Below are 21,400 nucleotides of genomic sequence, written 5' to 3'. Positions count from 1 at the left end.
TAACGATTTAGACGACGACCATGATAACGTTGCTATCAGCACGTTCAAAAGCGGCCTCCCTACCTGGCATGGCTTGAGGAAATCCCTCACCGGAAAACCAGTTACTGACGTCCAACAGTTAATGGATAGGATCGACAAGTACAAAAGGGTGGAGGAGGATCAGCTGCAAGGGAAGGGGAAGGAGAAGGTTGTCCCCTTTAAAGGAAGTGATTTCAGGACGGAACGTCACAATCCTGGTCAGCCGAGGAGAGATTTTCCGCGACAAACTGGGCAGAGCAACCCGCAAACAGTGAATGCCGTATTCAGAGAGCCGGTGCAGCAGGTACTGGAAAAAGTAAGGGATGAACCCTATTTCAGATGGCCGGGAAAGATGGCTGGAAACCCTGCCAACCGTAATCAGAACCTGTATTGCCAATATCATCAGGACCACGGGCATACTACTGAGGACTGCAGGAGTCTGTGGAATCACCTAGATCAATTGGTCCGAGAAGGAAAGCTACGTCACCTGCTACACCCATCGAGCGGCCATCCTGGCCCGGCAACACAAGAACCTCGAAGAGACATGTCTCTAAGACCCCCCACCGGGACGATACATGTCATCCTCGCTGCACCAGGAAGAACTGGGCCACCCATCCCCAGGGTATTAGCCGTGGACTGCCTTCCCTCCGAGGGCAGGCAAAGGGAGCCCAAAAGGATAAAGAAGGGAAGCTCTTTGATACTGGGATTCTCGGATGAGGATAAGGAAGGAACAATTCAGCCTCACGATGACGCCTTGGTGGTCACCTTGCGGATTGGGGGTTTCGATGTGAAAAGGGTATTAGTAGACTCTGGAAGTGCGGTGGAGATAATGTACCCCGACCTATACAAGGGGCTGAATCTGACGCCAGAAGATCTGACAGCTTATGACTCCCCCCTCCTCAGCTTTGAGGGGAAGCTCGTTACACCAAAGGGGCAAATCCGACTTCCCGTGCAGACTGGGGCGGAAGTGGTGGAGGTAAATTTCATCGTGGTCGACGCTTATTCACCCTACACCGCGATAGTCGCAAGGCCCTGGATCCACAGCCTAGAGGCCGTGACCTCCACACTTCACCAGAAAGTGAAATACCCCTCCAGAGGACGAGTGGAAGAGATCCGAGGAGATCAGGCCGTGTCCAGGAAGTGTGTGGTGGCCGCCATTTTACATCGGCCCTTGGTCGAGACCTCGATCCCAGAGAGCTTATAGCAACCAGTCTCCTCGGCAGAGCAAGACAAGGGGCTGGCCGAGGAGATAAGGTGTGAAGGTTTAGATAGGGTTGCTGTCGGCAACGACCCGGAGAAGTTCTTTCAGGTCGGCTCTGAATTACCGTCTCAGGAAAAGGAGGAACTGATCAAATTTCTCAGAGAAAATGTTGATGTATTCGCTTGGGACGCCTACGATGCCCCTGGAGTTGATCCCAGCCTCATCTGCCACCACCTGAACGTCAACCCCTCTTCCACTCCGAGGAAACAACCGCCCCGACGCCCCTCAAAGGAGCACGCTGGTGCCGTGAGAGACGAAGTGGCCAAGTTGAAAAGAGCAGGGGCTATCAAAGAGGTCTTTTACCCTGAATGGCTGGCGAACACAGTGGTGGTGAAGAAAAAGACGGGGAAATGGAGGGTCTGCGTGGACTTCACGGACCTGAACAAGGCGTGCCCTAAGGATCCATTCCCCCTTCCCAAAATTGATCGATTGGTGGATGCAACTGTGGGACATCCTCGAATGAGCTTCCTGGACGCCTTCCAGGGCTATCATCAGATACCCCTTGCGCTGGAGGACCAAGAAAAAACGGCTTTCATGACGCCCCTCGGAAATTACCATTATAAGGTGATGCCCTTCGGGTTAAAGAACGCGGGCTCAACCTACCAGAGGATGATGACTCGGATGTTCGAACCGCAACTGGGCAAGATTATTGAGGTGTATATAGACGATATGGTTGTAAAGAGCAAGAGGGTGTCCGAGCACGTGCAAGACCTGGGAACTATCTTCGCTATCTTAAGGGAGCACCGGTTGCGGCTGAATGCTTCCAAATGTTCATTCGGGGTCGGGTCGGGGAGATTCCTAGGGTACATGGTCACCCATAGAGGGATAGAAGTAAGCCCTGACCAAATCAAAGCCATTAACAGTCTACAGACTCCTCGGAACCCGAAGGAAGTGCAGAAGCTCACTGGCATGATTGCGGCCTTAAGCCGGTTCATATCACGATCGGCGGATCGATGTCGACCTTTTTATCTCCTGATAAACAAGTGGAAAAAGTTTAAGTGGTCGGAGGATTGCGTTCAGGCTTTCCAGCAGCTCAAGGACTACCTGTCCCGACCACCCATCATGTCCAGTCCGGAGGCAGACGAGGTGCTGTTTGCTTACATCGCCGTAGCTCCCCACGCTGTAAGCCTGGTATTAATACGGGATGATAATGGAGTGCAGCGACCGGTGTACTATGTGAGCAAGTCACTACATGAAGCCGAGGTGCGATACCTACCCCTAGAAAAGGCAATTCTGGCGATAGTGCATGCAACCCGAAAGCTTCCTCATTACTTTCAGGCGCACACGGTCATCGTCCTGACTCAGCTTCCACTTCGAGCCGTGCTTCGAAGTGCTGACTACACAGGAAGGATCGCCATGTGGAGTGCTCTTCTGGGGGCTTTTGATATTAAATATATGCCCAGACCCTCCGTCAAGGGACAGGTCCTCGCGGACTTGGTAGCAGAGTTTGCTGAGCCCTCTATAGAAACAATGACCGAGATGAAAGGCCTGGGCGGAAAGCTGGTTGGCACAGTTTCAGCCGGCGAGACCATGCATTGGAAGGTCTACGTGGATGGCGCGGCCAATCAGAGAGGATCAGGAGTTGGGATAGTTTTAATATCGCCAGACGGCGCTGTCGTTGAAAAGTCATTAAGACTCGGATTCTCGGCTACGAACAATGAAGCCGAATACGAAGCCTTACTTCAAGGAATGACAATGGTTCAAAGGTTGGGTGGGAGAATAATTGAAGCCTTCTCGGACTCCAGATTAGTGGTCGGACAAGTGATGGGAGAGTTGGAAGCTCGAGATACTAGGATGCAAGAGTATCTGGGACAGGTCAAACGGCTACAGGAGAGCTTTAAATCCTTCAATTTAACGCACATTTCCAGGAGCGTAAACACTCACGCAGACTCGCTGGCCACACTTGCCACGTCCTCGGCACGCAATTCGCCACGAGTAATCCTAGTCGAAGATCTAGTTAAGGCCAGTCCCATCAGCGCAAACCCGATCCAAGTCCATCAGATAAGACAGAGCCCCAGTTGGATGGACCCCCTAAAGAATTTCCTCCAAGATGAGATCCTACCAGAAGAAAGACTAGAAGCCGAGAAGATACGTAGAAATGCTCCTCGTTTTTGGCTGTCAGAGGACCGCAAGCTTTATCGGCGCTCCTACTCTGGACCGTACCTACTCTGCGTACATCCGGAGGAGTCCGAGTCTCTTCTTGAAGAGCTGCATGAAGGAATTTGTGGAAGTCACACCGGAGGAAGATCGCTGGCGCACAGGGCACTCACCCAAGGATACTGGTGGCCGAACATGCAGAGACAAGCCCAGGAGTACGCTAAGAAGTGCGATCAGTGCCAAAGATTCGCCCCAAATATCCACCAACCTGGAGGGGTTCTCAACCCACTCTCCAGTCCATGGCCATTCGCGCAGTGGGGCCTTGATATTGTCGGACCTTTCCCCAAGGCTGCGGGGAACAAGCGATACATAATAGTCGGAACCGATTACTTCACTAAATGGGTGGAGGCTGAACCTTTGGCCAACATTAGGGACGTGGACGCCCAGAAATTCATCTGGAAGAACATCATCACCCGCTTCGGAACTCCGAGGACACTCATTTCCGACAATGGCCTTCAGTTTGACAGCAAGAATTTCAGGGAGTATTGCCGAGAGTTTGGGATCCTTAATCGATATTCCACCCCCGCATATCCCCAAGGAAATGGGCAGGTCGAGGCCGTAAACAAAGTCATAGTGAACGGATTGAAGAAAAGATTGGATGAGTCAAAGGGGAGATGGATAGAAGAATTACCGCACGTCTTATGGACCTATCGGACAACGCCACGGCGTTCCACCGGTGAGACCCCCTTCTCAATGACTTACGGGGCTGAGGCTGTGCTCCCAATCGAGAACAATTTCCCCACATTGAGGTCTAGCTCGCTTATGCCAAGCGATAACGATGAGTTGCTAGGAAGAAGTCTGGATCTAGCCGAGGAAAGGAGGGAGAAGGCCACGATTCACATGGCTTATTATCACCAGAAGCTAAGACAAGGGTACGATGCTAACGTCAAGCTGCGGCCTCTGGGTCCAGGTGATCTCGTGATGAGGAAGGTTCTTGGCAGCGCAAAGAACCCCTCTTGGGGCAAGTTGGGGCCCAATTGGGAGGGACCTTACCGAGTCACGTCCGTGGCCGGAATAGGCGCCTACTACTTAGAAGATTTGGATGAAAAAGCTGTACCTCGACCATGGAATGTAAATAACCTCAGGAGGTATTATTATTAATAAGAATGGCTTAGCGTATGTTCTCTTTCATGACTGTTTACCGCTTTCCAGTTGACATTACAATTATTTATAAGTTTTAAACAGAACCCAAGTCCTGCATGGCTCCTCGGACCACAGACTTGGGGGAAATTGCTATTTCAAACCGATTATTTATAAGTTTTAAACAGAACCCAAGTCCTGCGTGGCTCCTCGGACCACAGACTTTGAGGAGATCGTTACTTAAGCCAACTATTTATAAGCTTTAAGCATAACCAAAGTCTTGCATGGATCCTCGGACCACAGACTTTTGGGGAAGTTATTACTCATGACAGCTCATAGTCTTAAACAGAACCTAAGTCCTGCATGGCTCCTCGGACCACAGACTCTAGGGGAAATTATTGCTCATGACAAGTCATAGTTTTAAGCAGAACCTAAGTACTGCCTGGCTCCTCGGACCACAGACTTTTGGGGAGATTATTACTTATGATAGATTGGGAGATTGTTATTTAAAGGAAATCACTTTCAATACATGCGCACAGTTCAGCACCATCGCGACCCTCAAATAAGCAACCCAAAGACCCATTTTTACTTTGACCTTTTGCTTGTATCTACCTCGTCGCAAATATTTAAAAAAAAAAAGAACGCTATTGACACATCCGCAGTAAGCAAAATGAACATATTATATTAATATTCCGGTTACATCGGAAAGAGAGGTCCTTACAAAAAAGGGAAGAATAGGGCAACTCTCATTTAAAAGGAAAATGAAACAAAATAAAAAAAAATATATAATAAGAACTATTTACAGAGGTTGAAAGCCTGAATGGCTAGGCTTGAGCAGGAGGATCTTCTTTCTGCTCGGACTGAGGAGGGGGAACCTCAATTGTAGAGTCTGTGGCAAGATCCTCAGCCACATCGGGCACAAGATCCTTAGCCACAACAGGCACAAGGACGGCGTCAGACGCCACCAAGTCTTGCTCCGAAGCAACTTGGACTTCATCAGGGTTAGCTCGGATCTCCGGAGGATAGAAGATGCTCTCGGGCAATCTTAGTGCCGAGTCCGCAGGAACTCCTGCAGCATCAAGAGCATGAGCCCATGAAATGTCGCAGTACTCCCTGCATACCTCAGGGATCTCCTCGGACAGCCTGACCTCAGTCTCTGCGGCCCCGAGTTGGCGAGCAGCATTCTTCTCAGCCTCTGTGGACTCTCGGATCAGCTGGGCCTCCTCCCTTGCCAGCTTCAGTTCATCCTCCACCTTTTGCAGGGCAGCCCTGAGATCCTTCACTGTCTGCCTCTCAGTAGTAAGGTTAAGCTGAGCCGTGTACAGCTGTTTGCGCTGGTCCTCCGCCTGATCCTCGGCAGTCTTCAGGCCAGCCTCTGCACTTTTACGTCGGTGCTCCGAATCCTTGAGCTCAGCCGTGAGTTTAGTGTGATCATGCTTGAGAGAACCCAAGGCTTTCTCCACCTCTGTCCGAGCCTGGGTCTCAGCCTCAGCCAGATTGCGGCTATCACGGCAAAACTCCTCAGCCACAAAGACTTGCTGAGTAATCTGCGGACAAAACAAGAGCGTCCTTAAAAGAAGAGTATATGACCTAACAGGAGCAAGTAAATGGACAAAGCAGCAAAAGGATTACTTACCAGCGCAAGATCCCTTTTAAGGGATAGGAAGAGCTCGGACTGAGTGCACCGCCTGTAGGCCTCCATGTCCCGAGGAAGAAGTAGGGGCTGCTCTAAGGCCTCAGCCACGTACCCTGCCCGGCCGCGATTATACTCTCGGACCGAAGCAGTGTAAGGAATGGCAAGCCCATCCAGCTCCAACTTTGGGTCCCATGAGCGAGGGGCAGTGCGCACTTCAGCAAGGTTCCCCTCGTCCCTACTGTCCGAGGATGTACCCCTTCTGCTCCTTGGCGCCCGTGTGGTTTTCTGCTGCTTGGCCGGCTGGACAGCCACCTCGCCTTCCTCAGGCGTGTCCACCGGCCTTTTCTTCTTCAGGTCCGGATTAACCTTAAGGCCAAGGTCCGGGACACCCTGGGGGACCGCCGGGGGAAGGGTCTTGACCTGAGATGGAGTAGGCCCCTTCGAAGATTGACCCTTTGGTGACTGACCTTTCCCCCTGGAAGACATCAACTCCTTCAAGGACTTCCCTTTTCCTGCCATAGGCTCGGCCTCTTCGTCTGAGGTATCGTCCGAGCAGATAACGATTGGGGGAACACCAACTGCAGAATGTCGGTCCTGCTCGGCTTCAGGATTGGAAGACTCCCCTAAAGGATTTTGCTGAATTTCCTCTTCGAAGTAGAACTCGTCTATTTCTGCCTCAAGAGAAAGACGGGAAGATTCTGTTTCTTCTTCAATCCGAGCAGCCGCGCCAGGATCATTCACCGGAGGAAGCTGCTCCGCTAAGTAAGGATCCCTGACCCCAGGCAGCACTACTGGTGGTAAATCGTGTGGAGCTAGGAACCCGTCTCGGGACACGTCAATCCTGGCCAACCTCGTACTACCCGCCCTTATAGCGTGACCGACTGCCTGGAAAGCACTGCTCAGAGGTTGATAGCCCAGAATCAGATGGGCCGCACGCAACTGTCCGTCCCCGGTAACGTAAATCTCCGACCTGAGAAGATAATTCAGCGCTGGCACATTCGTAAGATCTATCCGAGGAGCAACGTGAGTTTTGTCTGCAAACAACCAAGAAAAATGAGGTCAGATAATGAAATTTTTCAATTGCAAAGAAAGCCAAAAAAAAAAAAAATATATATATATATATATAACCCCTCAACACTAAGTCCTTTCCCCAAAAAGGATCAATCCTAAAAGCGCCGCACCTGGTTTTCCCGCCCGAGTTGGACAGTGAATACCGTCGAACCACTCCCCGGAGGCAATGAGGAAGTCATCCTTCACGGTCTTATTGGAAACTGGAAGACAAGAGATCAACCTAACGGCCTCGTTCCGGGATTTAAGATAATACCCATCATCCCCGAGGCGGTGGCATTCGTACAAATAAGCCACATCATGCCAAGTAAGGCCTAGATTCATCCGCTCGTCTAAGACATCTACACAGCCTAGTATCTTGAACATATTTGGGGCACACTGATACGGCGTCAACCTATGGTTGAACAGGTACTCCCTTGTGATCCTGCGCATGGGAAGTGTCATCCCTCCCTCTATGAAAGCAATCATGGGGATAACGACTTCTCCCTCAACTCTATCGGTCAATATTCCTTCAAGAGGACAGTGACGCAGCCCAACCCTCGGGGGAATGTGATATTTAGCCCTAAAGGCGTCCATAGCGGCAGGAGTTTTTACTAATTTTTCGAATCTACCCATCTGAACTGAACCGAGGAAATGAAAGTAAAGACTGAAAAGAGAAGTAGAGTCCGAGGAAGGAATTAAAGCGGAAAAAAGGGCGAGATGTACTGGTACCTTCACAAAACGCTCGAGGAGACGCCTAGGAATCTCTCTTGGACGAAGCGCTTCAGAAGAACGGTTACGGCGGCGTAACGGACGCAAGTGTTCGTGTATCTCTGGGATTCGATGGAGTTCTCTGGAGCCTTTTGGGGTTTGAGGAATGCAGATGAAAAAAGGAACTGAACCCTGCTGACGTCTTATATAGCAGGGAGGAAAGAGAAAAGATCATCCCCGCCTAGAAATACGGGAAGAAACGATGGCCGTTCGATTCACGCCAAGCCGTTGGATGAAGGGAACATAACGCCTCCAGAAGTTAATGGCCACGTCTCGTAAATTGTAGCGCGTGAAAAGTAACGGTCCGCACGCGCGCCCCCCGATTTTCTTATTTCCCTCCAATCACAAATATCAAAACCCCGCTTTTCTCCTCGGAGCGAGGTTAAAACCGCAGTTTTGAGGGGCTATTGTGGGGGCCGGCCCAGAAATGATGGGCTATTCCGAATTCAGGCCCATCCGAGGAGCTTACTATCCGAGGAGGAGCCTCGTATGCAGCATTGCCAACCCCAGCAGCTCCAAGGAAACCCGTCCGAGAAGCAATTCGTCCTCGGACATCATGAAGCCAGACGAGAAACTCTGCTCAGCCATTTCAGCTCACCTTCCCCAACATATAAAACGAATTAAATTTAAAATATCTCACTGAAGGCTACCACCACATTAATTGCGCCCCAACCACCCTCTTGGCCGCATTAATGGGGAAAAGACCCCTGAACAGTACCGCCTTGGCCTCTGCAACTCACAAAGAGTCTGATGAGGGCGTCTGATGGGACAGGTGCTCGAGTGGATGCTTGGATGGCTAACAGGTGTAAGGCTGGGATGAAAAGATGAAGAATATATAATGTAAATGAAGTCCCTCAAAGAGGGGGGGGGCAGAACTAGGAGAACTGTAAGAGAGAAAGAAGAGAAATAAAATCAAACTTGAGGAATCCTTCTTGGTGTTCTTATTTTTCTTTCTGCAAGCAGTATATTACATGCAATAGACCCGCTAGTGTCATTGAGGCTAAGCTCTTTAACCCATTCTCTACAAGTATTTATTGTGGGTTGTGCTTTGGACCAGGGCCGGACCAACACCAGTTGGGCCAGGAAAATCGTGCAACTACATATATATATATATATATATATATTTTTTTTTAAATTGTGTCATGCATATATGTGCACAATTAAATAAAAAATCTATTTTTCTAAATAGTAAAATTTTAATTCAACTATTTCTTATTTTTATTTTTGTTGGTAGTGTTCTTGAGAGAGTAATTGTTGAAAAAGGTTGTTAGTGTTCTTAACTGGTTTAAGATCTTCTCTTAGTTTCTTTAAGATATTCTCATTTCTTCTCGTGTGCGTGTTAAAATAGTTAGTATTCTAAAAAAAAAAGTTCAATTTTTTATTTCTTGAAAAATATTTAATAGTTAATTGGATTTTTTTTTATTTAAAAAATTCTATAGAAAAATTAAAAATTTGTACCCAATAACATTTAACAAAAATTGAGAGACCTTAATAATTAAATAAACTTGAACTCAAATGAACAAAAATAAAATTAAAGGGCATAAATAAGTTTTGATCAAATATAAAAGGTGCAATTTTCATTTTTGGCCAAAAAAAAAAAAATGAAATGTTATTGTGTTTAAGTTTTACTGGCCAAAATAAAAATCACACAGCAACTTAAAAGTCTTTCTAATTTGTGTACGGCGACCGCTTTGGAAGCAGGGCCACCACGACCTCCACTACAAAATGCAGTACGGCCACACACAGTAGAACGGCACAGGTCTAAAAGCATCAAGAAGTTTTGGGTGGGTTTTGAAAATATACTATATGGTGAGATTGCTTAGTGGTTGCAAGGTCCTCAACAGCGTGATTTGGCCTTAGGATCGCTGGTTATTGGTAATTTTTGTCTTCTATGCGGAGGTTATCAAAACACAAGACCCACAGCCAAAATAGGATGGTCTCTGCACGCTTTCTCTTCCTTTTTTCGGTTTTTATACCTGACCTGCTAAACCTGTCACCTGTATGGCACTAATATTAAATGAACTATCAATATCAAGACACTTGAGTTTGGATACAGCTGAATCCTGATATCCAATCTCACGCAAATGGGTTCTGTACACTGTTTATGAGATCTACCATTATAAAATTTGGCAAAATAATTTTATAATATTTTCACTTTTCAGCCTCTAGCAATTCAACCATTAGCGGTATCCATGTTTTCAATTTTCGGCCATAAACAATAAAGTCAACGGCTAGGATCTAAGGTAGGTACCATGCCGACTACAAAAACTGGGGGTACCGTAGAATGACCCCCCTGACAATTTGAGAGAGAGTGAGAGAGAGAGAGAATGGCAGTTAAGTCGTCGTTCGTGTTCTTCTTCTCCAGCGCTCCTAAGATTAAACCTTATAGTCCTCGTTGGTCTAAACTGAAACCTCCACGTGGCAAAATCACAGCTTTCAGTTGTTCTGATTTGCGGTATGATGATGATGATGATAAGCGGAAAGCACCAATAAAGAGAAGCCACGGTGAGTCGTTTTGCTGTATATGCGGAAGAAGGCGTTTGATTGAAGGAGCAACGGCAACCTCAACGGCTTTGGCTGCGTTCCCTAATAGCCCCTCCAATGCTTCCGATTTACACTCTGATGATTATAGGGTAGACTTCTAAATTCTTCTTTCCAAAGCAAACTAAAAAAGAGAGAGAGAGAGAGATTTTACTTTATGTTGATAGATAGAATATAATTTCAACCTTTTCCGTAATGATTGTTTTTTTTTTTTTTTTTTTTTATTTTATTGTTAGACCATGATTTTAATTGGGTTTTTTTTTTTTTTTTTTTTTTTTTTGAGAATGATTTTTAATTGGGTTTCAGTATAGGCGGGATTAAACCTATATATTTTATTGTGCATATTATAATTTTTCGTACGTGTTTGGTTGAAATTTAAGTTGTTTAACTTTAGTTTGAAATTTGACACTTTACCTATTAGTGGTTAGCTTTATTAGAGAGTCGTAACCACTTTTTGTTAAAAACATGATTAAAAATGTAATTTTACTCAACTTTTATGTCTTTTTTATCCAAAAATACAAAAAACATAAAAATATAATATCAAATGAGATAAAAAAGAACTTGAATCATATAATTATAAACCATAAGTAGGTAAATTAAATTTTGGTCAAACCACAAATAAGCAACTTAAATTTCGGTCAAACCACTAGTGGATAAGATATAATTTACCCTATTTTATTTTACGAAAACAGATTTTATAAGTTGCTCTAACTAGAACCCACAAAAAAGAAATATTCTATAGAGATCAAGAAAAAAGAAAAAAAAAATCATAATAATTTGGTTGAAATATGCTTTTTCATTTCAAAAAAAAAAAAAATTTGGCCCAAGTTCGTTCTTTTTCCTCTATAGAAAAAGTGTGTTATTTTGAACTTAGGTGACATTTAACAGCCACATCATTAGTAGAGGCACATAAGGGAGGTTGAGATTTAAAGCGATATAATAGTCTCGTGAATGATAAATTTAAAATTTTAAATAAAAGGTAACAAATTCAAAATGAACTCAAAGGGTGCAATTTACAATTTAGTCAAATATTTAAAAGTTATTAATTTAGTCATTCTATCTATTTGCAAATAAATTTATTTTTGGCAATGACAAGTTAGTCACATCACATCAGCATTGAAATTGATACCATTTAACTTTTTCAGGATTGAACTGCAACAGTTCAAAAATTTGAGAAACGAAAAGCAATTTTGGATAAAATTTAAGGGATTGAAAGTGTATCTTAGCCTTTTGTGATTTTAGATAATATGAGACATTTTTGTTAGCGCTACAAACTTGATTTATATTGGCATAAGCATAAGCTAAGTGTTGTACCAATGTCGTGACATGTAGTGTTTGATACTCCACCCAACTTCTGAATTGCCTGTATAAGTTGAAAATTATGCGTCAGTTAGGATTTAAGAGTAACAATTCGTTTGTGTAGTCTGTTTTGAACAAGGTTCGCCCTCCAAGACCAGATTGGTACGAGGAGTTCCATGCATCATTTTTGGATAAATTCAAGGACTCTTATGAAGCTGAGGTTAGAGCTCATTTTAGAGCAATTAGTTTGGAGTGTGGTACATGTATGACTTTTCATGTCAAGTGTAAACATATTTGACAGCACTTGTGTGTGCAATCTTATGTTGTGTGGTAGATTGCAGATTACAAGTCACAATTGTTTAGTAACTTGAAGGGGAAGGCTCAGAAAGTGTTGGAGATTGGCATTGGTACAGGCCCTAATCTCAAGTACTATGCCGGTGAAGCTGATGTCCAGGTTTTCGGTATGGATCCCAATAGAAAGATGGAAAAGTATGCTCAGGCAGCAGCAGAGGCCGCTGGCCTGCCACTTACAAATTTTGAATTCTTACATGCAGTAAGAATGCTTCCCTTTATGGCACTACTTTATTCTGAACTTTTTATGATATAACATTTCTCTGCCTGAATATTGTACTTTCCATAATTTAAATTCTAGAAATATCCACTGGTGGTGTCCAAGTAGTAGCACTCTATGCCATTATAATTTGCAACATTGTGGTATTTTGGCTTTAACTACCCATGTGGGGAAAAGTATCCAAATGACTGGAAAATGCTTCTCGGACATTTTAGTGGGGAAAGATCCAATGACAATTGTTTCAAATATCAACAATTGGATTGATAGCCTAGGATTCTTATGTAAGGCAATTGAAGCATCTCTAGTGATGTGCATTTGATCGGTTAAATTTGCATATTGAGTTGGAAAACTGATACTTTAATCAATGCTTCAAGCCCTTGCTACTTTGGAAGGCAGGTTTTGGCATGTTATATCTTTCTACTAGATTTAGATGATGTTTTTATTGTTTTTTCCCTTGGTAATATTTGGTTGTGAACTACAAAGCTGTTCTTTAGATTCTGAAGATGCAAAAATTAGACAGGTTGGGGAGGCTATACCCTTAGGTGATGCTTCTGTTGATGCAGTTGTTGGAACACTTGTGTTGTGTTCTGTTAAAGATGTTGATGTGGCACTGAAAGGTATTTAACCATCTAGCTCTTAAAAATTCCTTTTTACTTTTATAGATTAAATTAGTTGAAGTTTATATAGAAACCTCATATTCTGTGAGAAGCAATGGAGCATGCATAAGCCAAGTACTTCATATACAGTATGATTTTCTTTTTGCGAATTGGTTAGACTTTTCCTATAATTGCTTGCTTAACTGTGTTGTCGTTCTAACTAATAAGTTGATTGTTTTGGAGTTTGATTTAATAACTTGAGTATTGGTGTTACCTTATTTTCAGAGCTTATTACATTTAATTACTGAGATTTGGATTCAACAGACTGAGTGGAAAAAATGTGTAGTATTTGGATGCACAACACAGTTTTGTAGCATTTGAAGGCAAAAATTCATACGCTAGATTAGAGATAATACTATAATGGAGCGTTGGGAGAAATGAAGACTGAAAGTCTGAACTGATTACCTAATGAGGACCAAACATAACATGCATGCTTATGTTAAATGCTTATATGCAAAAAACTGATAGATTAATTTCCAAATGCACCCCAAGGAGGTGCATAGTTACTAGGATTTTCTGACTCAATATCCAAATATTTGACAAATTATCTATTACCATTGTACCCAGAGGTGAAGAGGGTGCTGAGACCTGGTGGTGTTTACCTTTTTGTGGAACATGTGGCTGCTAAAGGTATTAAGCTGAACTTCTTGGTTAACTAGCAAGACAGAAAGTTGTCGATCTAGTGAATGATAAATTACTTATTGTCCTCAAAACTTAAATTGTTAAGAAATGGTGAATTTTTATTCAACTATTATTCTAATAGTGAATGGCCTTTTCCTTTTCCATTCTTTTTGCTATTGTTTTGGTGGTGCAGATGGAACAGTTCTTAGATTTATACAGAATGTTCTTGATCCTTTGCAACAGACAGTTGCAGATGGGTGTCACCTTACCAGGGAAACAGGAATGAAGATCTCTGAAGCCGGGTTTTCTGGTGTTGAGCTTAACAAGGCTTTCTTGTCTAATGCCTTCTATGTAAACCCCCAGGTCTATGGTATAGCTTTTAAGTAACGCCAAGAGTAACTCATTGTTGTTCTCAATTCCAGTTCCTACATCTCAGCTACTTTTGATGTAGATTGTTGCTTTAGATTTGTGTGGGTACCAGGGGGGTCATTCCATTAGTTAAGGTTCACAACCATTGACACATGGGGTTTGATTTGAAGACTGACAAGTACACAATTCCGACCAAGTCATCAAGTGCTTTTGGTTGTTGGGTAGTTTGTAGACTACAGTTACTGTTCACTCAGAGCATGGCCAAATTCATTGGAAGCAGTTGTTGTATACTACAGAATTCAGAAGACATTTTCATTATTTAGATATAGGTTTGAAAAGGTTTGTTCTTTTTTCTACCCTCATTTCATTTGCAAACACGTTGAGAAACAAGCCTTACAGTTAAGTGTTCAAGTGCTGAATATTTCTTGCAGTAGGGTCATGATAGAATGTTTTGCTGAAAGCATAATAGATAAAACCATGTGGAAGCAGCAATTTCTGGGTTCAAATTCATCAGGAAATCTTGTTCAAATGTCCTATTTTTCTAGATTTGTTTTTTTTCGAGGTATTCAAGAGCTTGTTGATGCAATCTGATCGAACCTGAATGTGCCGAGAACAAAGTGTTCTATACCATCCTTACTTATAATTGTGATGCACATTTGATTATAGTCATGTAATCTAAGTAAGAAAATGTGATGAATGTATAGTATATTTCACTCTATTCTTGTGATGACTTTCCTAGACATGTCTGAAGCTATCTTTTTCTTTTAATTTTTTTAACTTATTTGCGTATGTACAACTTTTTAAATAAGTAAATAAACTCAGAAAAAAGTTTCAACTCTAAAGGCAGTAAGGCACAGTAAATGGCTAATGCTTGAATAATGTCATTGCTTGTTTCAAGAGGAATGGATGGTTTCAGAGTTCAACCAAGGGAGCAATGAACATTAAATAAAAGGGGAATATATATATATATATATATGAATAACTTCGTTTGTTACACCCACTGATTATCAAAATCTAATTGGGAGGTCCACACATAAGTTGTCACATTCAAGAAGATGCTCAAGATTTAGCAATAATAATGAGCCAATGATTAAGATGCAGGTATACTAAAGTCGGTGGTCTTTCATGGTTGTTATACATTAGCATTACTATATGTACACGTGTGTAGTAATAATGATAATTCAGCTATACTTGAAAATAAGAAGAAAAAAAAAATAATAATAATAATAACACTAATAATCAAGCTATACTTGGGTGTGTATGACAAACCAGGCAGCTCTTGGCATAGTTGTAAGTCCCTTCTCTCCGGTTTATTCAATCATAACACTTTCTTTTTCATTTGTATTATGTATTTCATTTTATATTTGGTTAATCTAGTGCAATAATTATCATATTAAAGATGGCTATTTACATGTTAACGTACAAATGATTGCAATTTTGTCAACTGTGACCCCTAAAACCATCATTGACTGCCCTCTTACCAATGTGGAATGAGACATGAATTTTGGTGGGGGCGTAGAACTAGCTTAGAAAATCCAAATGCAAGACAAAACGATGGGATTTACAAAAACAACCGCAACAACTAAAAAGGCTCAACAAAACACCAAACCAAACAACACTAATTATTTATTTTTTTCTTTCAATCCCTAATTTTCTCCAAAATCGAATCTCATTAAACAACATATCATTAATAAGATTTTACATTAGTTATCATTGTATTAACTATTGCAAGATATAGAAGAAAAAGGGGGGGGGGGGGTGGGGGGTGGGAGAATGAATATGTTAATTGGTGCTCGATTGATTCATAATTTTTATAAATTAAAAAATATATACTTTTTTGAAAAATAGATACTTTTTTTTAGTAAACAATAATATTTATTAGAACACACACGAAAATAGTAATATTAGTGTTTTATACCGGGTTTATAGAGAGGAATTGAACAATAAGTGAATCTTATTAAATTGGTAAGTAATAAAAACTAATAAATAAATACCTATTTAGCTTAGAGTTGCTTGACTCCCTAAATCAATGCACTTTGGCACTTTCTAACACCCCAAAAAAATTTCTTCAGGACATGACAAGTGACATCATTGTTTAAATAAAAAAATCATTGTTACCAACTAAAACCATAATCTATATTTCCAATATTTTTCACAATTTGCTTATATGTCTTGCTTCTAATATTATTTTCAATATTAACTCACCATTGGCACTATTTTCACATAAGTCCACATGTTTATTTAGTTTAGCTTTTTTTCTTCCCATCTTAAAAGAATATATAAAACTTTTTAATCTTCTCTCTCTCAAAAAAAAAAAAAACTTTTTAATCTTCACATCATTAACATGACTTTATCCCCACTTATTTTTAAATAAATTATACCAAATGAACACCATAATGGACTTCTCAACAAATCATAAAAGGCAACATAAATATAATAAGTTCCGAGACGTTGGTTTTAGTTAGTTTAACCAATCAAATTTCTTATTGCCGTATAATATAATTAGGTTTGAATATCATTTATACCAAAAATCAATTAATGTTTTAACCACAATTCAAATTCCTCAACCTCCACTAATGTATCCAAAAAAAGAGTCTCTTAATCTACTATTAAAGAACAACTATAATTGCTTCTCAAAAAAAAAAAAAAAAAAACTATAATTCAACAAACACAACAGGTTTAAAACTTATTGCATTTATATCACAAAAAAGAATCACAATATTTTCACAACAAGCTAAGTTGTTAGCCCATCATAAGTCAAAATAAAATGAATAAAAAAAAGGGTTTGGCTTACCTTTAGTACTTTTTTAACCAAAATCTTCTTTTATTTTAATGAGAAACTATCACATTATCTAATAACTAAATAAAATGTTGAAATTAAAACTTACTACCACTTGCCATTGTATATTTAAAACAGGAAATGTCTAGTTACAAAAGTACCAGAGGGAAGCCAAACCTTAAAAAATATTATCAAACGCAATTCAAAACAAATGTATTGTGAAAAGATTTTGATATTAAATATTTTGTTACGTTCCTAAATTTTCCCATAATATTGGGTGTTTCAGAAGGGAAAAAAAGGGTTCTTGGGTGAGGGTGAGAACTCATAAGGGGTTGAAAATAAATACAGGAGAAGACAAAGGACCTTAGTGCTAGTCGAGTTTCCATAAGAAAGAGAACATCAGGCTTAAACTCGAGGGCAATTTTTTGACATTTTAGAACTGCAAAAGATTTGCCCAAACCTCTATAGTTCCAACTTATAACTCTCATGGTTGTAGGGGAAGCTGATAGGGGTTAGCTTCCCAGAACCCATCTTGATTTTATGTGGCAGGTGTGAGTGAATCTGCCATAAACCCATCAGAAACAACAGTGCTTGGTTCCACAATATCATCCAAAGATATGACTTCCTTTTGCTTCCCTAGAGTGATTGAGTTAGAGAAGAATCCACACAATAGCTTCTATCTGATGTTTCTACCTAACCTCCCTATCTCTTTACGGAATCTCTTCCTTGAATTAGGTTTGGAGCCTTCAAACCAACTTGAGTGTCCTTACATTCTTCAAATCGAAGCTAGGTTTGTAGACAAGGTTCAGAGTGTACATAGCTAGGTGAGTTTCGGCCTGGGTCAACAAAAATTGGGCCTGGCAAGCTAAGAGTGCATGTACTAGCATTCATCAAAGGACTTGGACCAGGGCCAGCAAGAGAATTCAAGTGATTAGTTGCACTAGGTGGTATCTCCTGATGGGCCACAGGGTTCGGATTATGGATTTGGTCTTGAGAATGGGTTTGGTCCTGAGAGATTTGAGGCCCCCTGCTAGTTTCCCCTATTTCAAATCGCAATCTATCTTGGTTAACTCGATGAACAAGGGCTTCAGCTATAGAGTCAGGAGATTCAGGGATTTGTCCCATATTCCAAATTGAAGCTGGCAGAACCTCAGGTCTATCTCTATTTAGACTATCCAAATTAAACAGAATGGTCGTACTGGACTCACTTTCAGTGTCAGAGACCAAATGTTGGTGGTCCTGTAGGAAACCAGTAGTGATAAAAGGCCCCTCTTCACCAATCCATGACCATCTTAGAGTGGAAGAGCTTGTTGGGAACCAAGGGGGGGCGAATGGCAAACGAGGCATCAGAAGTTTGGCTAGAGAGGAGGTTATGAGTATTGCTAGGTTCCATAGGGGAAGGGTGAGGGGGTGAAGAAGCTGGTGAGTTGAGGGGAGTGTTTGGAACTGGTTGGTGGCCAAGGCTTAGAGAGTTTATGGCAGTGTTCAAGGTGGTTTGTTGTGTGTCTTGGTTGTGTTGGGGTTGTGGGGACTGGTGGCTTTGTGCTATTGTATTGGGAACCAGGTTATGCAAAAAAAGGGTATCAGGGTCAAGGTATCTGTGAGAGTAAGTTGCATGTGTTTGGGAAGAACTATCAGAGGAAGAAGGATAAGGCATAGGTGAAGGATTATGGGTTCGGGAGTGAGGTTGGTGATGCCTATAGCCATACCTAATTTGTGTAGTCCACCTCCTACTATTATAAAAAGCATGAAGGAAATTGCGAAATTGAGGTTCCGGTGTATCAAAATTGAAGTTTACTTGGTGAAGGTCTTGAATGCGAAGTCTTTATCGGAAAAGGCATTGTTTCAATATCTTCCATGCTCTGTGAGCACTGACTTCACGTATGCCCAATTAAACCACATCTGTTGTAGAGTTTGTGAACCTTCTCATACTTACACTGTATCCAAATTTTTGAACCATCATCTAGGCGAAGCACAAAACTTGAAATAACAGGCATCCATAGGTTGATTCGAACTCTGATTCTCATAAACCTAATATTACAAGGAATGCTATCCTCCCAATCTACACACTCAAATATACCCATAATATGTCCTATCCTCTCAGCTAAATTCGGGTATTGGTACTCCAAAGGCAGTCCATGCAATTAGACCTAAATTGAAAAAAAGTTTAGTTGGAGCCTCTCAATCACCAAGTTTGGCCTCCACTTCTCCAGTATAAATAAAGCCCCATCCACAGCCCATGGCCCTTCTAAACAGATGTGGTTAAGATCATCAACATGCTCAAAACTTAAAATGTAGAAGTATGAATCCCTTTCGATGATCATCACATTACCTCTAATCCACCGTGCAGAATTAATAATTTGTTAGAGATGGTGCACAAAAAACTTCCTGTAGTCTAGAATGAAGCGAATGGCACAGAGGCTTTAAAAATCTCATTGGATTAAGACTTCTTCATGGTCAAGTTCTACTACAGGGCCATGACGGGCAAAAGGAATTTCTTTATCATCACTAGAGTGGAAGTCAGACTACACTTCATCTGCAAACAAATCAGCATTGGTGTCGGATCCGCTACTTTCCGTCCAGCCAAAGTCTCGAAAATTGAAAGGGTCATCCATGAGAAAAACAAGGATGAGGTGAAAAAGTTGCATGCAAAGGACAAAACAGAGAGTAAGAAGTACGGTTAAGAAAGTTGACAAAAGATAGAAGGAAAGAAAGAAAGGGAAAAAGAGTAAAGATGTCAACTAGCAACATGTAAACAAAAAGCCATAGGAACGGACAAGACAAAGGAAGCTAAAGAGAAGAAAAGTAAGACACTTAGCAGACATGAAAAGGTTAAAAGAGACTAAGAAGACTAAGCAAAGGTTAGTATTAAAGAGAAAAGACAACTGAAAAGAGAGATGCAAGGGGGTTTGAAGTTGGCAGGTTTGATGAAAGGTGATAGGTAAAAGAGCGAACTATCATAAAGACAAAACGCCGGCACTTAGGGCCTAGAGGAAGAACGCTCTCATAGAGAGAGAAAATCATTATACTATTTTTAAAGCAGAGACTGTAGCTTCAAGGTTGATGCAATTAATAGCTATACTTGATTTATGAAAGTGTTTAAGTTTCTATTTCTAATTGTGTAGTAAAATTATTCAAAGAAATTGTATTATCTAATTTTATACCGTGAAAATAGTCAAATACCACGTTTTGACAAAATTTGTGACAAACTAGCACTATTTCGGAAATATTTAGCTATCTACCACGTTTTTAGTACTCGAGTTTAGTGAACTCGAGTTCCTAGGTGAGTTGCCAGTGTAACACTGCTGAACTGGAATTTGAGTAATTAAAAAAGAAACGTGGTACTCAATATTACAGAAATCGAGTACTTCTTTACAGTACTCGAGCTTAACAAAGTTGAGTACCTTAGTTTTCTTTTTCTTTTTTTCTACTTTTTGTTTCATACAAAACATTTTGAAAAGAGTGGTTGACAATTGACACTTGACAGCATGTATTTAGTAAAATTTTAAAATAAAGAATAAACAAAAGCTAGAAGAGTGCATAGACAAACCATTAAAAAATTGATTAACCCAACGAAATTTAAAAATGAGTGGTTGACAACATGTATTTAGTGGTTGACAGAATGCAAGTTGTCAATCATCTTCAAAGAGACCAGAAGACTCTAGAGTTCAAAGGAGAAAAGAAAACTACAGAAACAACAAATGAAAAAGACGCAGAGAAAGAGAAAATGTAGAAACAACAGTTGGCAAAAACACAAAGAGAGAAGGCGAGCGAGACTAAAAAGAAGAGTAAGAACAAATAGTGGTGTGATCTCAATGTTTGAGGTTGGAGCTTCATCAATGGTTGAGCCTGTAAGTACCAAAAAGAAAAATAAGGTACTCGACTTTGCTAAGCTCGAGTACTATAAAGAAGTACTTGATTTCCATAATATCGAGTACCATATTACTTTTTTAATTGCACAAATTTCAGGTTAACAATGCCACGCTAGTGACTCACCTAGGAACTCGAGTTCACTGAACTCGAATACTAAAAAAGTGGTAGATTGCTAAATATTTCCGAAACAGTGCTAGTTTGCCACAAATTTTGCCAAAACATGGTATTAGGCTATTTTCGCCAATTTTATACTATTGTATTTTTCAATCTTAAAGTTGTGTTGATAGTAGCGTTTTGGACCTAAAATTGATATCATGTAGTAGCTGAATTATATTAGATTTCATATATGGGTCATGCTAACGGGGGCTCTTAGGGTAATTGTTAATAAACTATATTAGAAAAGTTTTTAACACAATTTTCATGGAAAATATAAAAAGTTGTCAGAAAAATTAAGTGGTTTATCATTTTCTCATAAAATGTTTCTAAAAATAGTTTTTAAACCAATTCCCTTAGGACAATAGTTAACATTTCCCTTCTTACATATATATATATATATATAAATTTTATGAATTGTGACGTTGGATAGTATCAAGCAATTTACCATGTTTCTTTATTTGATGTCAAACAACATATTTCATTTTGTTCAAAAAAGTGTTTTACATGTATAAATACATGTGTGGTGATACAATAAGATGGACTTTCCTGTAACGATATCCTCGTA

General features: G+C 41.0%; 1 protein-coding gene across 3 annotated transcripts in view; it reads left to right on the top strand.

Annotated features, from left to right (window-relative positions):
- The first annotated feature begins 10,291 nt into the window (after window positions 1–10,291).
- Window positions 10,292–21,400, top strand: part of LOC126718860 (uncharacterized) — a 48,004-nt gene continuing 36,895 nt past the window's right edge. Inside the window, exons 1-6 of one of the 3 annotated variants that reach the window (XR_007653119.1) lie at window positions 10,292–10,603; window positions 11,935–12,030; window positions 12,145–12,363; window positions 12,902–12,998; window positions 13,605–13,667; window positions 13,852–14,366. Coding sequence is in view for 2 of the 3 variants with exons in the window: in XM_050421221.1 (XP_050277178.1) it covers window positions 10,298–10,603; window positions 11,935–12,030; window positions 12,145–12,363; window positions 12,902–12,998; window positions 13,605–13,667; window positions 13,852–14,045 (975 nt within the window). In the remaining variant the exon portion in view is untranslated. Of the gene's footprint in view, window positions 10,604–11,934; window positions 12,031–12,144; window positions 12,364–12,901; window positions 12,999–13,604; window positions 13,668–13,851; window positions 14,746–21,400 lie in introns of those variants that run through there. The other 2 variants (XM_050421221.1, XM_050421220.1) reach the window with 2 other exon arrangements.

The sequence above is a fragment of the Quercus robur genome, chromosome 3 (assembly GCF_932294415.1).
Source record: "Quercus robur chromosome 3, dhQueRobu3.1, whole genome shotgun sequence".
Taxonomy (NCBI): Eukaryota; Viridiplantae; Streptophyta; class Magnoliopsida; order Fagales; family Fagaceae; genus Quercus; species Quercus robur.
The sequence above is the reverse complement of the archived record's forward strand: the minus strand, read 5'-3'. Positions and strand labels throughout refer to the sequence as shown.